At 59.0% G+C, this 20,952-nt stretch overlaps 6 protein-coding genes across 6 annotated transcripts; 3 read left to right on the plus strand and 3 right to left on the minus strand.

Annotated features, from left to right (window-relative positions):
- Positions 1-14: 14 nt before the first annotated feature.
- On the plus strand, positions 15-1,447 carry THITE_2118014 (uncharacterized protein). The gene has a single exon (XM_003654755.1). It carries the CDS (start codon positions 377-379, stop codon positions 1,220-1,222), a length of 846 nt encoding a protein of 281 aa, XP_003654803.1. The 5' UTR covers positions 15-376; the 3' UTR covers positions 1,223-1,447.
- A 1,130-nt stretch (positions 1,448-2,577) lies between these two features.
- Positions 2,578-4,908, plus strand: THITE_117296 (uncharacterized protein; the record flags this gene model as incomplete). Its single annotated transcript, XM_003654756.1, has 1 exon — positions 2,578-4,908. The coding sequence occupies one exon, from the start codon at positions 2,578-2,580 to the stop codon at positions 4,906-4,908; it is 2,331 nt and encodes a 776-aa protein (XP_003654804.1).
- Positions 4,909-5,328: 420 nt separating this feature from the next.
- Positions 5,329-6,018, minus strand: THITE_2118016 (uncharacterized protein). Its single transcript, XM_003654757.1, has one exon. The coding sequence runs from the start codon at positions 5,984-5,986 to the stop codon at positions 5,561-5,563; it is 426 nt and encodes a 141-aa protein (XP_003654805.1). The 5' UTR covers positions 5,987-6,018; the 3' UTR covers positions 5,329-5,560.
- Positions 6,019-9,285: 3,267 nt separating this feature from the next.
- THITE_2118017 (glycosyltransferase family 31 protein) lies at positions 9,286-11,136 on the plus strand. Its single transcript, XM_003654758.1, has one exon. The coding sequence runs from the start codon at positions 9,439-9,441 to the stop codon at positions 11,089-11,091; it is 1,653 nt and encodes a 550-aa protein (XP_003654806.1). The 5' UTR covers positions 9,286-9,438; the 3' UTR covers positions 11,092-11,136.
- Positions 11,137-11,628: 492 nt separating this feature from the next.
- On the minus strand, positions 11,629-14,079 carry THITE_2118018 (uncharacterized protein). Its single transcript, XM_003654759.1, has 2 exons — positions 13,326-14,079; positions 11,629-13,266 (listed from the first exon to the last, which is right to left on the minus strand). The coding sequence occupies exons 1-2, from the start codon at positions 13,801-13,803 to the stop codon at positions 11,843-11,845; spliced, it is 1,902 nt and encodes a 633-aa protein (XP_003654807.1). The 5' UTR covers positions 13,804-14,079; the 3' UTR covers positions 11,629-11,842.
- A 3,817-nt stretch (positions 14,080-17,896) lies between these two features.
- Positions 17,897-19,690, minus strand: THITE_117292 (uncharacterized protein; the record flags this gene model as incomplete). Its single annotated transcript, XM_003654760.1, has 6 exons — positions 17,897-18,147; positions 19,140-19,288; positions 19,385-19,436; positions 19,469-19,506; positions 19,562-19,578; positions 19,613-19,690. The coding sequence occupies 6 exons, from the start codon at positions 19,688-19,690 to the stop codon at positions 17,897-17,899; spliced, it is 585 nt and encodes a 194-aa protein (XP_003654808.1).
- Positions 19,691-20,952: the final 1,262 nt, after the last annotated feature.

Consider the following 20,952-nt stretch of genomic DNA (forward strand, 5'->3'; position numbering starts at 1 on the left):
ACAATAATAACCAGGAAGGAAGCAGCAAGTATGACGGTTTCTTTGGAGACTTGCTTCCATTCAACTCCAGCCTCGCACAGGGCCTTGACTCGTGTGATCTTCTCTTCCGCTGCCAGACCCTAACCCTAAGTGGTCTCCCGTCGTTCGTTCTCCGTTGAGGTTGTGTTGAGAACAGCCCAGCTGGAATAACCAAACTCATAACCAACTTCCATTCTGGGACATCTTCAAGCTCAACCTCCAGTGCGCCAGAATTGGCCCGTTGTTGATATTGCTTTTTCATAACACCGCCCAATAATCTCATCAAGTCATCACAAATTTACGCCACCTCTTCAGCGCCTCTAATCTCCAAACAAAACGCACTTCCGTCATCCTCACAATGGCTCGCCCATCAGACCGGTCGCCCCTCCTCCCCCGTACCAACGGCACCGTCGCGCCGGACCACCCCTCGCCGTCGCGGCTGCGCCCTAAGGCGGTGAACCGCATGTCGTCGGGCGCGCCCGACCCGGAGCACCCGCACGCCGAGAAGCACATGGGCCAGTTCGACTCCATCGTGCGCGACGTCATCATCGGCTTCTCCGACGGCCTGACCGTGCCGTTCGCGCTGACCGCCGGCCTGTCATCGCTCGGCAACACCAAGATCGTCATCATCGGCGGCCTCGCCGAGCTGTGCAGCGGCATGATCAGCATGGGCCTGGGCGCCTACCTGGCCGCCGACACGGAGCGGCAGCACTGGGAAGCCGAGTTCGCGCGCGAGTCCGCCGAGGTCGACACGGTGCCCGAGGTGGAGCGCGCCGAGATCTTCGACATCGTGGCCGGGTACGGCGTCAGCCGCGCCGCCGCCGAGCCGCTGGTGCGCGAGCTGACCGCCGACAAGGACACATGGGTGCGCTTCATGATGGACTTTGAGCTGCGCCTGCCCGAGCCCGACTCGGGCCGCGCCTGGGTCTCGGCCGCCACCATGGGCCTGAGCTACTTCGTCGGCGGCCTGATCCCCATGCTGCCCTACTTCTTCATGCATTCGGCCCAGCGCGCCCTGCTGGTGTCGGTGCTCATCACGGTTGTGATCCTGCTTGGGTTTGGTTTTCTGAAGAACTGGGTTACCATCCGCACGCGGAAGGCCGGGTTCTGGGGGGCAGTGCAGACGTTGATTGTGGGTGCGCTGGCCGCGGGGACGAGTTACGGCATTGTTAGGCTTCTGGATACAAGTGGGGGCAGTGTGTGAGGTTGGACTATGCGGGACAAAGGGAATGGGACTGCGCTCTTGGCCCAGAGGCATGTACGATATTGATGTTGTATAGCACAGCCCGAACTGGTTCGTCCCGGTCATCTGTGACTGGGCGCTGCATCAACTAGAAGTCTAGAGGTGATTACGGAAGCAATACGGGGGATTTCTTCGGCGTACTGATTGTCCTGCGTTCACAGGTAAGGTAGGTATGTTACCTTTGTTCGGCCTACCGCGCAGTTGATCGTCGCTGCCGGAAGCGACTATGAACCAGGCTCTACGGCTGCGACACAAAGAGACTGGCGAACAACAAAGCACCCGGTCGCACCTTGGCCGAAAGCCATTTTTGCCCAGATAGAATGGGCTCCGGGCTTTGTGTCTGACGAGGCGATTCTGCGTTGCGATTCTGCCGGATTCCTCGCATTGTGATGAGATTTCGCTTGACTTTCGCTCTTAAGAGTGCTTCATCAGGGGCTCCGGCTGAGGAAGGAACCTCCTGTATCAAACAGCCGGTGAAGATGGCTGGCCGTCAACATTTGCAGACCAGGGAGGAGGCTCCAAACTATCTGAACCCTGCCAAACTCTCCGCAGCCGAGCCCAGGAAGACGGCGAAACCGAGAGCCGGCCCCAAGTCAAGCACGATGGACAGTATCCCAGCGCCATACACTGGAAGAGTCACGAGGTCGAGGGCCGCGCAGCTCGCTGCAGCTGGGCTTGCTCCTTCCACATTGTCTGCTGCCGACACCGCAGCCTCGAGCGCGGGCGCAAGAAACACGGAGTCGGAGCCGAATGCTGTATTCAAAGCTGCCGGCAGGGGTAAGAGGGCTCCCACCGGCGAGCTACCCGGCAAAGCATCGCGAAATCCAGATCCAGCAGAAACCGCTCGTGAAAGCAGTGACAGACCCACGATCCGTGAAATAAAGGAGGGAACGGGGTCATCAGACCGGGATGGGAACAAAGTGCAAGCGCCTGCTCCGGCCCAGTCGGGGACCACAGCCCCAAGCCTCCCAGCGCCTGTTGGCCCTCCTCTTGCAGCAAACACACCCACCTCCCGCATCCGTCCTAAAGCCAAGACTAGCGACTTTTACGACACTTCTCACAGTCCCACAACTGATTCCGCAGTATCAAAAAACTCAGTTGCTCCCACAACAGAACGGCCACCAACACAAGCTGCACCTGAAGAAGCAGCAGTTCGGCCCAAGACCCCTCGCATCCCTTGGGAACTGTACGGCATTCCCGACGAGCCCGCATCTACCCAAACTATGCCGAAAGAGATCATGCCAGGGAAGACGGAAAAGCAGGGCCACAAGAACTAGTCGGCAAAAAGACAACATGCCGCGCCCAGAAAACCTACCATGGGGATTTCACAGAAGCATGTTCCCAGCCCCTGGCCGCGAGACAACGGGCCTGTTTCAGCAGAGCAGGCCATCGCGCCCCCATTGATGACAAGCTGGCAAGACATCGACTCCGAGTCAGAGGCGGACGCACATGACAGGGAAATGGGAGAGGACTACATCCCCGTCGGACCCGGGCCGATGCCCCGGGTCCCCAAGCTGCTCAAGGGCCCTCGCAAGCGGCCAAGAAAACAGCCCCGAGCTTCCGTCACTCCTGACAAACCAAAGCCGGCCGCCACCCGCGAGGCCGCTAAAAGCACCCCCTTGCCCACGCCTCCCGAACCAACAACAACATCAGCGACCCCGCCCCCAGAACCGCCCACCACCCCAGCTGCATCAGAGCCCGCCGCGAAAGCCAACCCGGCGATCTGGAACGTGGACCCGCGCACCGCGCTCGGCCGCCCACAACGCGCCTGGCCCGCCCGGCCAGGAACCGTCTACTGCGAGGTGTGCTTCCGCGACGACGTCGCCCGGTGGGTGCGGTTCCGCGACGGCGCCATCAGAGTCCTGTCTCTGCTCGGCGGCGACGCGGCGCTGGCCGAGCTGCGGACGCTCGCGCAGGAGGTGGAGGACGCGGAACGGGAGGTGATTCTCGAGCAGGTGGCGGAGCGCGCGGGTGGTGGTGGTGGTGGTGGTTGGGGTTCGTCAAGGAGGCGGCTGCGGAGCCCGCCGCCTCCGCCGTACGTGCCGTCTGATTCGGAAGAGGATGATGAAGGTTCAAAGGAAGGGATGAGGGCGGGGAGGAAACGGAAGAGGGGGGGCGATGGAGGCGGGGAGGGCGGTGAAATCCTGGCCAGGAAGATCGTCGTGCTGTCCGAGCATAACCCGCCCGTGACCGTGCCGCACTTTCACGAGTACCCTGCCGATGTCATCGGGCTTGTGCTTCTGCGCGTCTTGGCGGAGAGGCCCACATCGGATCTCGCTCGACGCCAGAAGGAGGAGATCAGGCTGATCTTGGACAATCTGCGGCAGGAGCTCGGTGTTGCACCAAAGGCCTTTGACCAGATGGCTTCGTACTGTGGGTGGTTGGTTGTGCGCTGGAGGACGAGAAAGCCAAGTGCAGGAGGCTCGAGGCAGCCTGGCTCCTACGGTGTCAAGGATGGATGGTGGCGGTGGGAGTTTGACGACGCCCTGCAGGCTGCACACGAACAGCACAGGACTCCGCCGTCATTCTTTGCTGTGGACCTCGAAAAGAACGCTGAAGAGGCAGAGCTGGCCAGGATCCGGGCCATGGAGGCTGCCACAGCCCAGGACCGCGACGACAATTACGACGCAGACAAACAAGGAGCAGGGGGGCTGGCTCAAGTAAAGCAAGCCCTGGGCCTGACCATGGCCAGCAACCTTTTCCTCGCGTCCATCGGCGACCAGCTCGCCGAGGCGCGGCAGAACCTTATGAGCAGTCATGACCACAGCCCGGGGAAGAAGCGTCGGCGCGATGACGGCAACAACGCCCCATCACCCACCGCCGACGTCCCGCCCCTGAAACGGCACAAACCCAACCACCCGGTCGCCTCACCACAATCCCAGCCCACCGACCGTCAACCACTTCACCACCACCGCCAAGCACAACAGCCCCTGACAACCCACCTCCCGTGCCGGTACTGCTCCGAGTCGGACGCGGTGCGCCACCACGCCGCGCGCCGCCAGCCCTTCCCCTACACCACCGCCACCCACCACTACACTACCATCACCGACGACGACAGCACCAAGCCGTGGATCAAACCGCTGATGTGGTCCCTCAACTACACGCACGCGGCCGCCGCGCGCGTCCGCTCAGCAGCCGAGTTCATCGCGCTGCTGCTGCCGCCGCCGCCCGGCGGCCCATCATCCTCATCCTCACCACCACCATCGCCATCATCACCGACGACGAACTCCACGGCGGCTGCGTACACAACCACCCCCGGCATCATCACGGCGCGCGCGTGCGAGGGGATCAAGTTCCTCGTGGACGTGACGGGGGGCGAGACGCGGGTGGTGCTGGTGGAGATGGGCGGGGTGTTTGACGCGGTGCTGGCGCGGCGGGGCCAGGGTGGTGGTGGTGGTCGTCATCAGCGGCGATTGTGGGGAGAGAAAGAGGAGGAGGAGCGTCGCAGTCGTAGTGGTGGTGGTGGTGGTGGTGGTGGTGGTGGTAGTGGTGGTGGTTTTTCGGCAAAATCAAGGGGCCGGAGCCGGAAGAGGGTGCGGTTTGCGCCGCCCGGCGTCGTGGTGGTGCGGGATGTGGGGGCCGCGCGGCCGGTTGGGATGTGGGAGCGCTGGAGCGATGGGCGGTTGGAGGGGTACAGGCCGGTGTGAATTCATGCTGCTGACGTTTTTTTTTTTTTTTTAAAAAAAAAAAATTTTCTAAAAAAAAAAAAAAAAAAGAAAAGTGTTTAAGCTGGGGTTGTCTTAAAAGCCTGGAGCTTGCACCTTATGAAGGTGTAATGCTGAGATGGATGGAGTCTGGAGTTGGAATGCAAGTGTTCGTCCGAGTTGTCCGTGGCGCCAGATTTGCGGCGCAGATAAGATGTGGGGGCCATTGTGGTTCTCAAACACCAGGTTAAAGTGGGTCCAAATGGCTGCACCACACACCCATTTTGACAGCAGTAGCAACAGTGGGCAACCATCGCCATCGAATTTGAAGCTGTAGATACTGCAAAAAACGGCCTAAATGGCCATTTTCTGGTGTTTTCGAGTGCTTGTTGATGTTTTGATACTTCCTTTTTAGGCATCTCCTCTGTTGCATACGTCGGAGGCGCTACACATACTGCGCGGGCGAGCAACGCCCACAACAACGCCTACAACGCCCACCACAACATAGGCATATAACCGCTTAAATCACTGTATTGGGCACGAATTCGAAGCTCCTGATGCATTTTAGCAATATCCTGATGGTGGCTTATTGTTTAGATACTTCCTTTTTTAGGCGTTTCCTTCCTATATCGCGGGCATCACTGGCACCGCGGCATCATGACTGTATCGCTGGCACCGCGGGCATCGCGGGCATCGCGGGCATCGCGGGCATCGCTAGCACCGCGGCATCGTGGCTGTATCGCTGGCACCGTGGCATCGTGGCTGTATCGCTGGCACCGTGGCATTGTGGCTGTATCGCTGGCACCGCGGCATCGTCGTTGTATCGCAGGCACCGCGGGCATCGCTGGCACCGCGGCATCGTCGTTGTATCGCAGGCACCGCGGCATTGTGGCTGTATCGCAGGCACCGCGGGTATCGCTGGCACCGCGGCATTGTGGCTGTATCGCTGGCACCGCGGCATTGTCGTTGTATCGTAGGCACCGCGGGCATCGCTGGCACCGCGGCATCGTCGTTGTATCGTAGGCACCGCGGCATTGTGGCTGTATCGCAGGCACCGCGGGCATCGCTGGCACCGCGGCATTGTGGCTGTATCGCAGGCACCGCGGGCATCGCTGGCACCGCGGCATTGTGGCTGTATCGCTGGCACCGCGGCATCGTCGTTGTATCGCAGGCACCGCGGCATCGTGGCTGTATCGCAGGCACCGCGGGCATCGCTGGCACCGCGGCATTGTGGCTGTATCGCTGGCACCGCGGCATCGTCGTTGTATCGCAGGCACCGCGGCATCGTGGCTGTATCGCTGGCACCGCGGCATCGTCGTTGTATCGCAGGCACCGCGGGCATCGCTGGCACCGTGGCATCGTCGTTGTATCGCAGGCACCGCGGCATCGTGGCTGTATCGCTGGCACCGCGGCATCGTCGTTGTATCGCAGGCACCGCGGGCATCGCTGGCACCGTGGCATCGTCGTTGTATCGCAGGCACCGCGGCATCGTGGCTGTATCGCGGGCACCGCGGGCATTGCGGCGTCGAAGCTATATTGCGGCCACCGTGGGTATCGCGGGCATCGCGGGCACTGCAGTAGGGGTCGGTACGGCGGTCGGCACGCAGGATATCGAACGGCGGTCGGCATGGCGGTCGGCACAACGGTCGGCACGCAGGATATCGAACAGCGGTCGGCACGGCGGTCGGCACGCAGGATATCGAACGGCGGTTTGGCATAGCGGTCGGCGCCCTGGTTATTGAACGGTGGTCGGTACAGCGGTCTGCGCCCTGGATATCGAACTGCGGTTGGCACGGCGGTCGGCACGTAGGATATCGAATGGCGGTCGGCACCGCGGTCGGCGCCCTGGTTATTGAACGGCGGTCGGTACGGCGGTCGGCACGCAGGGTATCGAACGGCGGTCGGCACCGCGGTCGGCGCCCTGGATATCGAACTGCGGTTGGCACGGCGGTCGGCATGGCGGTTCGGCATAGCGGTCGGCGCCCTGGATATTGAACAGCGGTTCGGCATAGCGGTCGGCACCCTGCATATTCAACGGCGGTCGGTACGGCGGTCGGCATAGCGGTCTACGCCCTGGATATTGAACGGCGGTCGGCACGGCGGTCGGCACGGCGGTCGGCACGGCGGTCGGCGCCCTGGTTATCGAACTGCGGTCGGTACAGCGGTCGGCATGGCGGTTCGGCACAGCGGTCGGAGCCCAGGATATTCAACGGCGGTTGCAGATATCGTAGTTATCCTGGCCATCGCAAGCACATCGCAGATATCGCAGGCAATGCAGTATGCAGGCGTTGCTCGCCTGCGTAAGGTGTTTTAGCGGGCCCGACATACGCAACAGAGGAGATGCCTAAAAAGGAAGTATCAAAACATCAACAAGCACTCGAAAACACCAGAAAATGGCCATTTGGGCCGTTTTTTGCAGTATCTACAGCTTCAAATTCGATGGCGATGGTTGCCCACTGTTGCTACTGCTGTCAAAATGGGTGTGTGGTGCAGCCATTTGGACCCACTTTAACCTGGTGTTTGAGAACCACAACAGTCCTGAAACACGAGTGTCGGTGGCGACAGCTGCTGAGTGTCCATCGTATGGTCAGTATGGTCGAAGGATGGTTGCACGGCTTCCGTGTTCTGGCAAGGTTTGCGGCATCTGGTGAAACGGACTTTCAGATGCATATAGTTACACAGTTCCTCGGTGAGAGAGCAGACGAAGATCTCAATTCGGGCTTGGCCCTTCTCCAATATCTCCCAAACATGGTGCCAAGCCGTTCTGACCGGAGCTCCCCTTCGAAGGAGGGTGAGACGCCAACATCCCAGCCGATGGCACTTGTGCGGGAGCTAAAGCGCGGGGCTTTTGACCTGCTTCGACCTATCAACACCGCGAATCACGTCGGTCCTCTTACTCGTCCCTGTCCATTGGACAGGGAAGCAACGGATATTTCCTCCCGCAATGTGCAACCCCAAGATTTTGCTGCGCATTGCATTGCGCAGTGTCCCCCCGGACCAACCCTCCTGGAACTGTGACTGTCCGAAGGTAGTGTAGTGTCCAGGCACCCCGCAAATCGTTTGTTGCTGCTCGCTTCCTCCTGTCGAAGCAAGAAGTGAAGAACACAAATTCCTGCCATGCGCCATTGAGATCTGCATGAACCTTTATCCAGTTGTGGACCGCGGGGAATGCGATTCCGTGCAAATCCGCGCGAAAGAGGGCGGCAAACCTCTTCATCTGAAACAGTTTTCGCAAGCCTCTAAAAAAAAAGGCCCCACCTATGACCTCATCCATGGAACGGCGGCTAGTGTCGAAGATGGAAATCACACGAAAACAAGAGAGGGCTTTGTGGATGGCACAGTAAGAGCGGTCTGGGAGTGACCGGGTCGTCTTGTGGAACAGTGAACTCCCACTAAGCACTGGCTTGGTCAAGGAGGGAGCTGTTCCGTTCATAAATTTGAAGGGCAACATTCTGCGCATCTCTTGTCTGCTTGACGTAGCCGATCCTTGTTTTGAATCAGGGACATAACCCAAGATCTGCTGATCGACAGGGCTGTGCCATTGCCGTCCCGGGTGGGTGGCTACAACAAGGTGAAGTATACAGTATACACAGTAAGTTGGGAGTCTTCTGTTTGCTTCAATCGGTTTCCACGTGGCTGCCAAGTGTCGAAGTAAGAACCTAAAACGCTTCTTCCACGGTCTCCAGGACTAGGTATTGTACGCCAGTTTCAGGCACAACTTGGCCTTACCGACGCTGGTCCGACTGACATTGAAGTTGGTGCCCTTGGCGACTCCATGGTATGGTAGCCTGAAACTCAGTAGTTACTGTTTTAACGACTGCGGTAGATCCCATTCTTTCGTGAGCCTTCGCCAACGCGACCGCTCTTTGACACTTCCCCGTGCGAGGACGCACTCCTTACTGTAATATCTACAAGATCCCGGGCAAGGCAGCCCGCCGTTACACTACAAAGCAAGTCTTCGCCAACAATGTGCATATGCGTTCCGCCCAGTCCACCCGGCTCCATTGGCTCCATTGGATATCCAACGCTGCTGAACCTCAATCCAACTTGCGTCACCCTTGTTGTGCCCAGTTCGGCTCCCTTGAATCCCTGAATAAGTGGCCAGCGTGGGTCACACCCGCCCCTGCTGCAACCCGTGCGACCGCTGTCCTTCTTCTGCATGTATCTCTTTCGTTTTCCCACACACTTTCTCTTCAGTCCACCTTGTCTTATCCCATCTTTTATTGATCTTTGCACCGGGTTGCAGAGACTTTGAGAGTTGACCTGGGCTGGAGCGGGAAGGCGGACTGGCAACTCCCTCCAACCAGCTGGTCCTCGCCTGAGTGCTCTTGCCAGTGCCAGGTGCGAAGCACGCTGCCGCACCTTCCTTCCTCGCCGGCCCGAGATTACACGCGCATAGCGGGCAGGAGCAAGCACGCAGACACCCGACTTCCTTTCCTTTCCCTCGTTCTTCCACAGCCGATATTTTTTTTTACGGGGCCGCAGTGGGCCTTCCACTCTCGGGTTATTAAAACATCAGCGGCACACAGCACCATGGGCGGCACGATATCGAGTCCGCACCGATGCTTCAGCATGCGAAACCCCTTCGCACGGGCATTGTTGCTCACCCTGGCCATGTTCAGCGTCAGCTGGATATTCCTTCGGTCGGACATAGACGTGAGGTCGGCGCTCCGGAAGACAGCCGCCTCAGCCAGGGAGGTGATGTCGCAAAGACCACTGGGATTCGGGATAACCGCAGAAACGTCAGCCGAGAAGCACGGCAGCCACGCACAAAGCTCGAATGCGTCACGCGTCATGATTTGCGACTACGACATAGAACGACTCAAGAAATGGAAGGAACAATACCATCTCCAGGACACGTTCGAGTACACCAAGCGGTACGTACAAGTGAGGCGGCAGAATATCACCAGGAAGTCGGTTACCAAGCTCGGGCAAGACTTCCTCGCCGGCGAGGTCAAGGTGGTGGACGTGAACCAGCAGTACGCAGCCGAGACGTGCCCGGAGCCGCTCGTGGTGCCGGTTCCGCAGTCTCCCTTTCCCGAGACAGTCAACGCCTCCGAATTCATGTTCGGCGTTTCGACCACTTACAAGCGATTCGTCGACCCGCGCACGAGCCCGATTAACGAGTGGTCCTACTGGCTCACCGACGGCAAGGGCAACTCAAACGGCGGAAAACTGGTTCTCATGCTGCTGGACGCCTCAGAGAGCGAGCTGGGAGATGCCTACAGCAAGCTCACCAGCCGTGGCATCGACGTGGACGTGTACCGGTCAGATCCGAGCATGATCATGGCAGTGCGCTACCTCACGCTGGTGCCCCAGATGTACAATCACCCAGAGCGAGTCAACAAGAAGTGGCTCGTCGTCTGCGACGACGACACCTTCTTTCCCTCGTTCCACGCGCTCGCAGACAAGTTTGCCGAGTACGACCACGAGAGGCCCATGTACATCGGCACCTTCTCAGAGGACGTGAACAACATCCAGCGGCACGGGTCTCAGGCATTCGGTGGCGCCGGCGTGTTTCTCAGCGTGCCAATGGCCGAGATCGTCGCCGAGAAGTACGACACGTGCAGGACGGAGGACAAGATCCGCGAATCTAACAGCGGGTGGGGCCCCCAGGGCGACATCCTCCTGCGCAAGTGCATCTACGAGAACTCAGAGGTGAAGCTCACGCTGCTCAACGACCTCTGGCAGCTCGACCTGTTGGGCGACCCGTCGGGCTTCTACGAGTCCGGCATCAAGCCGCTGTCGCTGCACCACTATCGCGGCGGCATCTGGCACACTGCCCACCCGTGGCACTACACCAAGGTGGCGCACGTCTGCGGCGAGGACTGCACGCTGCAGCGCTTCCAGACTGCCGACAACTTCATCATCTCCAACGGCTTCAGCGTGGCCTACTACCCCTGGGGCATCGACTTCGACCTCAACCAGTTCGAGGCCACATTCCACGCCGCGCCGGAGAACAAGGGGTGGAACCTTGACTACAAGATGGGTCCGCAGCGGCCTTCGCTGCACAAGACGGGGCGCAAGATCTCGTGGGACCTGAAGGAGGCGACCCGCAATGAGGACGGCACCGTAAGTCAAGTATATGTGTTGAAGCACTACGACTGGCGGTGGAAGAATCCGGATGGGACGCCGATGACTGAACGCGACGGCGTCATCGAGCTAGTGTGGATGCCGGATGACTGAGAGCATTTCCGATTTATTTCATTTGTTTTGTTTCTTGAAGTTGAGTGGGGTTAGATTTTCCATCGCGTTCAACCGGCTGGGCGGGAGTGATCATGCGGCGACATGGTAAACAAACATTAAGAGGCGTTGTGTAATCTTGTATCTAGCTTTGGTAGAAGGCAGAACCAGTTTGCTGCGGGCCTTGCTGGCGGAGAGCTGCGATGTCTTGGGAGAATCGCGCATGTACATACATTTCGCTAGCTCGCTGGGAAGTAAGAGACGTTCTTCATCACAACCCCTCTGACGGTACTTAACTGGCTGCCTCTGGTGACCACGATGTCTCATGTCCTCGGATGTGAGGTCTGAGGCCTCTCTGGCGTCGTCACCCTGTCCTCCGCTACCTCCCAGTCTACAGCGCGGATCGTCGTGCTCCAGGTTGACGGACTGACATACATCCTTCAACTCGTTCAGGTACCGAACAATACACTAATTGGCGATACCGACATTCAATCAACTCTTCTGCTGCCCTATCGTGAGATTGTTGTTCATAAACCAATCGTTGCAGTCGTCACCTCATCACCATCACCAACAGACAACCCCTCCAAGCTAGTTACATCCCAATTCAACATCACAACGCAAGCCCATAACGACATAACTACCATTTCCAGCATCCAAAACACTATCTGCCTGCCTGTCTCGCTGGTGAGAAACCCACCCTCTCGAAAGCCACCCACCTACCTACCTTCTTCACGCGCAAACCGCAAATGAGTGCTCAATGCAACCCACTCTTGCTATCCGCCGCAGCACGATACCTCTCCGACTCCTCCGTCTCCACATACGCCGGCGGCAGATCGTCCGCGTCGTGCGGTGGCTGCTCCTGCTGCAGCGCGTCAGAGTACATGGGCGGCGGGGGCGGCGGCGGGGGGAACTGCGCCGCTTCGGCGGCTGCCTCGGCTGCTTTGGCGGATGCCGCGCTCGTCGTGGCGGTGGCTGCGGCGCCCGGCGGGGCGGTGGACGGGCCTGCGGCGGAGTGGGCTTCGCCGAGGTTCAGGCTTTGCATGCCGGCTGTGGCGGCCGGGATGCCGCCCGCTGATTCGGGATGGGGAGGCGGAGGGGGAGGGACCCAGGTGCTGGCGGCGGCGGAGGTTCCGGGAGAAGGTGGTGGTGGGAAGGAAGGGGTGGTGCTAGTGCCGGTGCCGGCAGCGGCGCCGAAGCCCGGGCTGGCGGGGCTCACCGGCCGGCCCGACTGTTGTTGCTGTTGTCCGTGCCAGCCTTCGGCCCCCTTCAGCACCTCGTACAGGCCCCGCGCGGCGGCAGGCCACATGCCCGGCGGGCCGTGGGCAGGCACCTCGCCGCGGAGGATCTTGGCGACGGGCACGGGCTGGCCGTAGAACCGCGCGTTGGCGCCGTCGCGCTCGGCGATCACGGTGCCGTCGATCTGCACGCCGGCGAACAGGCCCCGCGACTTGACGTAGCTGTACACGGGCTTCTTGATGGCCTCACGGAACGGGCTGGGCTGGCGGTCCGCGCGCTTCTCCTTCCTGGCCTTGTCCTTCTGGTCCTCGTCGCCCATGCCCTGCTCGTGCTCCGGCACAGGACCAGTCTGGAAATGCGTCTTGTCCGGTGACAGTGGCTGGGGCTGCTGCTGCTGCGGGGGCGCCAGTGTCGCCGGGTGGTGCGTGGTCTCGCCGTCCCTGCCTCGGTCGTGGTGCTGAGCTTGCTCCCGGCTGCCGGCGGGAACGCCCCAGCCCAGCGCGCCGCCCGCGCCGAAAGGGCCTGCCGTCACGGCGAGGTCCGAGCCCAGGCTCAGCCGCGTCTTGGTGAACAGGTCGAGGGCCTCGCGCGTGTTGATCACGATCACGCAGTCGTAGATGTCCACGCCGGCGACGAAGCCGGCTCCGATGGAGGTGACTTGGATTCCGGAGGGCGGCGACCAGCTGCCGTCGGGGAGGCGCGCGAGCAGGATGCCGCTACCGCTGGAGCCGGTTGCTTGGAAGCCGAGGCGGACGGCGGTGAAGATGGCGAGGCCCTGGGCTCGCGCAATGACTTTGGATGGAATGGTGAGGAGCACGCGGGACTTCTTGTGCTTGTCTGACGGGGAGGCGGGCGGCTTCTCGGCAGAGGCGGTCGTGGCCGGCGCTGGCGGGACTGAGCCGGAGACGGTGGGGGGAACGGTATCGCTGTAAACGCCGTCCCCTGCGGGAAAGGGGTTAGTAAGGTTCCGCGAGCAGTCGTCGGGTTAGGGGCTGGCTTACTGCAAAAGCCCCTCAGAATCCTGGCTGCCTTTTCGCACTCCTTGTCCAGCGACTCAGGGAGGAAGCCCTCGGACCCGAACTTGTGGGCCAAGGCATTAACTGGCCCGGCGACTTTGCTGCTGAAAGCAGCGCCCAGAGCGGCGAACCTGTGTGGCTTCTTCCCGTCATGGCCTCCGCCCTCGCCGTCATGGTGAGCCTGCTGACCCCACTTCGGCGGATGCGCGTCGGTCGGAGACGCGTTGTAGATATCCTCGTCGGCGGCTGTCGGGGGCGGCGCGAACTGCGGGTGGGCTGGATCGTATGCGGGGATATGGTAGTCGGGGTCGGGGAGCGGCGTCTCGTTGGAGTGCTTCGGCGGGGCGGCTTGCGAGGTCTGAATGGGCGGCGGGCCCCGCGGAGGAGGAGGAAAATGCTGCTGCTGACCCGGCTGGGCCGCTTGGCTGGCCTGCGGCGGCTGTTGCTTGCCGTTCGAACTCATTTCTTCCGGGCGTAGGTCTGGCGCAGAATTCAGTGGTGCTGGCGGGTTATCTGCTGTTGGGTCGTTGGGTTGATCAAGATGGTCGGTGCGGGGAAAGCGAGCGGCAGCTGTGGGTCACAAGCACGGCGGTTTAGTTCTCGGTTTTATTCCTCGAAAGTCAGCGAAGCTCAGCGTAACCAAGCTAGGTGGCTGGTGGTCAGAGAATCGCATAGAAACTGGTAGCAGTTCATGTTTGTACAATGTCCATTCTTGATTCTCGACGCCATTCAATCTCAGGACACCTCGCAACGAGAGGCCTCCAGAAGGATACACTGACGTCACATTGTGGAACTTCGAGAACCCCAACCCTGATTCCTCCATGAACCTCGGCGATCATGGATGAATGGGATGTTGACTCGGACCCATTGAAGTACTTGGCCATTTTCTTGACCGAACACTCCGGGAACAACACAGCTCAAGTCCCTTGCAGCTCTGGTGACGAAAACAACTCGACAATTAAAATACTTCTTTGTTGTCGTCTCGGTTGGGGTCCATGGACCCCGGGCGCCATTTCGATAACAGCATCCTTCTTCCCTCAACCACGCCGTTGGGTCAGCCGGCGCTAACTCTACTAGTGTACGGAGTACTGTACATACTGTGTAAGTCGCACACAGGGGGCTGTTGAGGATGACGCGTCACATGCCGCGTCTGCTCCCACGCATGCGGTTTCGGTGAATCAACGATCATTCCATCAGCGTCATGGCCGATTCCCTACCTGCGTTATGCGCATGTGTCAGATCCTCGTCGCCACGAGTCTCGTCTCAATATCAGTCCGGGGCCAAGCCGGGGAACGCCGTGGTTGGGGGCGGCAGACCCGTTGCGTAGGACGCATCACTGTCAGACGCGCCGGGAAATCATAGCATGGCTGATATGATCGTGGAGATTAGGTGTGGCTTGCTATTGCTATCTATGTAGTGTAATATGCGGCCGCCCGTCAGCAGTGGTTCGATCCTGTCGCCCGTGTTTCCGGGATGCCGTCCGGGACGTTGATTAGCTGACCCTCCCTCGCCCGACGATCTGGATCGGATCTGCAGTGTCTGCATGCGTGGACATGAGCGCGTTTCTGTGCCCGTCATTGGAGCTCGAATGGTTCAGGGGAAAGTGCAGGATGAAAAGCTGTAAGCTCCATGACTGTATGACGTCCATGACAAGTTAATCTGGACTTACATACTGGCGTTCTGAGAGGGCTTCTTGCCCTGTGTATGCATAGAAAGACCGTAATAGGCACCTGGATTCAGCGTACGTTGTTGGTTGTTCCTGGGCTGTCGTGCGTCCTGAAGCTAACCAAGCACCAGGTTATCTTGCAGACAGAGTAGAGACTTTCAGACTTAGAGTTGAAAGCTGCTGGAGTTGTTCCAGTCCATCAGCTTTTCTCCAACGAGTTGTCGCACAATGTAAGGGCCCGCAGTATGGCTTGTATTGCCAGACCTTGCTAGTCAAAGCGACGTACGGGTGGATTTGAAAGAACTCGCTGGATAAGAAATGGTCAAGCATGGGGGGAATGTCAGAACAGGAGAGGACACCGACGGGAATCGGCTTGAATTCGATTCCGTGGCTGCTGAGCATTGATGCCCATGATGGGATAGTAATTCGTCTACAACCTGCGGCCTGCAACCAATATCACAGTGGATCTGGTCATTAGTTCCCGCTCCATCCGTGTGGACATCAGTGAAACCCATATCTTGCGGCGTTGTGGGGGTGGGGATCCAGCATTGAGAGCCTCAGGACTTTCGGAACTTTGTGAACGCCTAAGACCGACTCAGGGGCTGGCCGGAGGAGGCGAGTCCTCCGTCCGCGGTGTCATCGTCGGACGAATGCAGGTCCCAAGCCCACAACAAGCGGCAGACTGCAGGTCCTTGGGTGACACGAGCAGCGGGATGTAGAGGGGGGGGCCACGGGAATGATTAACAAGTTGGTCAAGCAGAACAAAAGTTACGAGATGAGGCCATGAGGCTGAATAAGGGGTTTGTCAAGCAAATGGATTCGCTTCGTGGGGTTGTCCTCCCGCACCGTTCAAGTCTACGACCATGCCAACTCTGAAGTGTGTATGCTAGCACCGATGACTGGAACTTGGCAAGGAACTTCCAAGGCGGTTGCACCGTCCTCTCGATGGTGTGGACGGAAGGGAAACAGATCCGAATAGTGCAACAGCCGCAGCCGTGGCGTCGCGGGGTAAGGTTCGGCAATTCTCTCGTGCTCTTGCTGAGTGTCTCCTTGAGTGGGAGGCTTTCAGCGTTGCCCCTCACCCCTTCTCCTCCCTCCGGCCTCTGCCGAATTCATGGCGGCGTGCGGAGGGGCGGCAGTAGCAGTGTTCATTGGAGATAGGGTGGAAAACAACGCTTGAGTAGAGGAACGACGACGACTTGTCGAGCACACGTGCACTCCCAGTGTCCTCTCCTTTGCCGCCCACGATGAGCGGCAACCCCTCAGTTCAGAAAACCGGGCTGGTGCGCCCCGGCTCGGCCTCCACTTTGATAGCTTCCCGTGTTCTGCTGCGTACCACGCAGCTCCGCGCAACCCGTGCCGCCTCTGGTCACCAGTCTGGTGTGCCCAGCGTTTCTCACCGATGCCAGCCGGCAGGGTGTCCAGCGGCTGGCTTGAGGGATCCCGCGGGTTCCGGGAAACAGGGGACGAAGGGCTTCGATTGGGGATGAAACCAATTCAGCCTTGGCGCACAAGTTTGATACATCATACGCCGCTCCATTGCTTGGGAGCCCTGAGAGCGAGTGTACACGACATATGTAGTGTATGTAGGCCCTTGTCGCTGTGCGGCTTCTCATGCCTACCGATCGTTCCCGTTTCCGGAGTCATCGGCTGCAGGAGCACGTGGGCGCAGGTATGCTGGACAAGGTCCATCCTCATTGCCTACCTACAACTAACGCCGTGGATACCCCCTGCTCGGGAGCACAAACGGGGTTCGGGGAATACATGTATGCGACAGACAAACGCACTCTCGATGTCCCGTTTGGCCCCATAGGCATACGTATGTACTTACATGAGTTAGCGAACACTTCACTAGATAACGTCATTGTTCGGAATGCACTTCCACCGTCGCGTATGCACGACCACTCGGGCTCTTGCCCAGCTATCCATCAAACTACCCGACGGAACGGCGTCTCAGTGGATGGCAAGGGTACCTACCTTACCTGAGGGGTGACCTGCCCGATGCGACGACCCACAGCGCTAGTGGAGTGTAGTGGGGTTCGCGGCCTCAGCCCTGGCGGCCGGTCCCAGGAATTACAATGCCCCCCTGGTTTGTTTGTTAGTTTGGTACTTACGGTGGGTTACAACAAGGGTTGAAAGCCAATCAACAGTGGATTACAGAAACTGTACAGTAAGGTACTTAATCTTCCATAGAAAAACAGAAGCGCAACAGGTCCATCTCAGTACCCCGTGTACCCCCCCCCCCCGATTCTCAATCACCTGCGCCAGCCGACTTGGTATAGAATGAACCAACCGCAACAGATAGTCAGAGGGCACTGCATTCCACGCCTAAAAAAATAGCTTCGAACCTACAGAATGGGGCCTTTTTATAGCTGAACTGCCCACCTGGCTGATTTGGCTGATTTCGCTGATTTGGCTGCCCTGGCCGATCTTGAAGGATTTAATGGTTTTGATGGTGGTGATGCTTTTCTTAATGGTTTGGTGGAATGCAGTGCCAGAGCTAGTGTAGGAACCGAACAGGTGGGTAAAAAGGCCGATTTTTGGTTGGCTGCAGGGCCCTGTCAAAAAGTGGGGCGAAGAACCAAACTAACAAACAAACCAGGGTTGTACTGTAGTTAACCGACCCCATTAAAAGTACTATACGATTTCATTAGAAGTACTACACACCAGGACGGCCCGTACGTCCACCACCATAATGTTGCAATGTGGATCACTAATCTGAGGTCGGAGCTCAATGCACCAGCTTATCGATAAGAAAAATCACGTAACTTAAAAGGTTGGAGCTCAACGTACCTTCTTATCGATAAGGACGTGTCACATGACTTGACCATTGCCTACGCGAAGGCAATGCAAGCCCAGGACCTGCGCGTAGGCAATGCAAGCCCGGGACCTACGCGTAGGCAATGTCTGACCGGGACTTGGGCTTCCATTGCCTGCCTGCCCGCATGCCCAGGTCCTGGGCATCCATTGCCTGCGCGCCCGCATACCCAGGTTCCGGGCATCCATTGCCTTTGCGCAGGTCCCGAGCTTGCATGATCCTGAGTGCGGCGATTCCTGTTGTGACATTCAGCTTGGCCGTGTTGTGGCGTGTGCTGCAAAATTTTGGTGGGCGCGCACGGACCGTCCCGGTGTCTAGTACTTCTAATGAAATCGTATAGTACTTTTAATGGGGTCGGTAGTTAGCTCAAACCCAACCCCACCCGCGGTGGCGACTCCGCTTAGCCCGGCTGAGCCGGACCCCTACCGCCACGCTTTCTTCCCGCGTCCCGCCCACCTAATGCCGCGCGTTCTGTGGTTCCTTCCAGAAAGGAGCAGGGTACGCCCGGGCCCGCTCTCGTATCATCCTTGTCCTTGATTCCATGGTATTTGACTCAGACTGTCCATTCACAGTCCTCCTTACGCTGCGGAATAATACTGTGGTAGGTAGACTTACGGTGTCGTGAGCTCACGTCAGTCAGCCTCGACGGTTTCAAACAACGTCCCAACAAGATCACCGACAACCACCACCAGCCCGAGTTTGCCCGACACGACGCCCGCGCTGCAATGTTCTCGAGCCATCCCGCGGGCCAATTTGGGGCGCTGCACGCTTCTCGGCGATGCGCCTTGATTCAGCACGCTCTCCCGTTGCTTGGACTCCCGATGCCGCGTCTCCCACAACCCGCGGTTGCATGCCACACGCGTCCTGACCGCCTTCATTAGCGCTCGGCTAACTCCATCCGGTTCCTACAATACACTACTGCGGTATCTGCGTAGAGCCGCTGCCTGTCGGCTTCGCAGCGGTGGCCTGGGGGCCTGCGGTCTAAACCGGACTCGTTGGCTGCAAGGGCTGATTTGATTACTCAAGATGAGACTCGTCACTGCAACACGGGATGCGCCAAGTCAGACCCCGCCAGCCATGTGTGGATCAGAGGTTCGAGCACTTGAGCACCTGAACGCGACTGCTGGACGGCTGGTAGGCGGTGGGCAGGTTGGTCGCTGCCGGGACATGCCGGCAACTTATGAAATGGCGTATTGTTTGCATCTTGGCTTCTTCGCTTGTGACCTCGGTCCCGGATTTCTTGTTTCCCCTCTCTCCACCACCTGCCGACCTTGCCGACTCCTGATTGTCTTCGGCCCCATCTCACTCTCCATACCTCGCAGGTCGCCCTCATCCTCGCCGAGGTGCGGTAACGTGAGCGCCATTTGCCAGTTGCATCGGCCGCCCAGCTTGGACAGAGTTGCCAACCAAAGAAGCCGCTTGAGACACCGGCGAGACATCAGGTAGTGAGTTATTCCGACGACGCTAAGACGCAACTACCGGCGCCAATAAATAAGCGAGGCGCCCGTCGAACTTGGCCACACCATTCCCGTTTTGCATGGGGAATGCACCATAACTCACAAGGACGCAGAGTTCAGGTGGCTACGAAGCTGGGTAAACCGATTTGCGCCAGCTGCAATTGGGCAAAGCCAGCGGGACACGCACCAATAGTGAGTGTCATAGCGGACGGCCCGGGGCTTATACTCGGGCTTTAGTTACCTATATTTAGCAGCCAAACACGGCTCACGGCCGACCTACACTTCACCACTGCAGTACTGATGCATGCGCAGTACAGCAGCCCGTACATACTGTGATCCGTAACACCACTGTACCGGCAATCAGTCCCCAGGGACAGCGCCACGCCAGCCGGGAATCGACCCGGTGCATCGTTCGATCGTGTAAGCCGCGATTGCGGAGTACGACGATCTGGGACGCCGATGCGGTGGTTCTCTCACTGCCAAGTCCCGCAGAACCGCAGATCGCAAATTGCTGGATGAGCAGTTGATTGATTTTCATGTCGTGTGCGGAGGACTCCATGTCCAGTACACCATCTGGGCATGTTTCATCGGAAATTAACAAGGAAGACGGCATACGCTGTAAAACGATGGGAGGGCCAGGGTTACAAACCGCAGAAGCCACTCCAGCGCAACCACAGCATCGCAGCGTCACAGCCGGCATTGTGCACTACTGTACGTGGCAGAAGCGAGAACTCGCCATGGAAGCCAGATGAGTGACTAGAGACTCAACTTTACTTGTTCTGTTTTAGCACTGTTCGCAGAACGGTACTGGGAAGGCAGAGTACTTCCGTATATGCACTTCGCGACAAAACCGAACTCTCAGGTGTGCGCCACCGGCCAAATTGGGAGACGGCTCGCTGTCAGCCCAAACCCTCAACCGCGTGAAGCACACCCAATTGGCGTGCGGGGTTCGCACCTCGACCAGCTGCCACGAGGCGCCCCCCTCTCGCCGGAGTAAGCTTCGGACCCGGAACCAGGTCAGCGGGCCCTCCTGACCCTAGCTCCGCCCGGCTCCGATCTGGTTCGCCACGCTAGGGGCTTTTTTGGCTGCCTATCGTTGTTGGACCCCGAGTTAAGCTCTCGGGAGGCTCGGGCTAAGCCTAGCTCCCTCAGCTCTGGTGCCTCCATGTACCTGGGACTGGGACATTCTTGGCGCCTTGGATCCCTGATTTTCTACAGGTTTCGCGCGCGAGCCGAGTGGCAGGGAAAGAATTCTGCTTCCCTCAGCTCAAGCCCAACGGGTCCGCTGCAGCTGACATGGGCTGCCCATGGCCAGGGAGAAGGGGGGAATCTGTGCTGACGTTGGTCGACGGCCAAGTACTGCCTATGTACATACATACAGAGGTAGGTACCTACCCTTCCTGTGTGTGATGACTGGGGCAAGGCAACGTCACGCTGCCACCCGCAGCGCTTCGTCGACGGGTCAATGGTTCGGGGTTTTTTCTACACGACGGATCCCCTCCACCACGACCCGCCATCCGCCAATGACCGCCCGTTCCAGGGAAAAGGAGACGAGCGGGATAGCAATTTAAACAATCTAAAATGCCATATCGGTAGGGCAGGGCCACGTTAGCCTGCTAACGAAAGCCGCTAGCATCGGCAAAGAATGTCACCCCGAGCGTGACATCCCTC

Source organism: Thermothielavioides terrestris, chromosome 3, assembly GCF_000226115.1.
Source record: "Thermothielavioides terrestris NRRL 8126 chromosome 3, complete sequence".
NCBI lineage: Eukaryota > Fungi > Ascomycota > Sordariomycetes > Sordariales > Chaetomiaceae > Thermothielavioides > Thermothielavioides terrestris.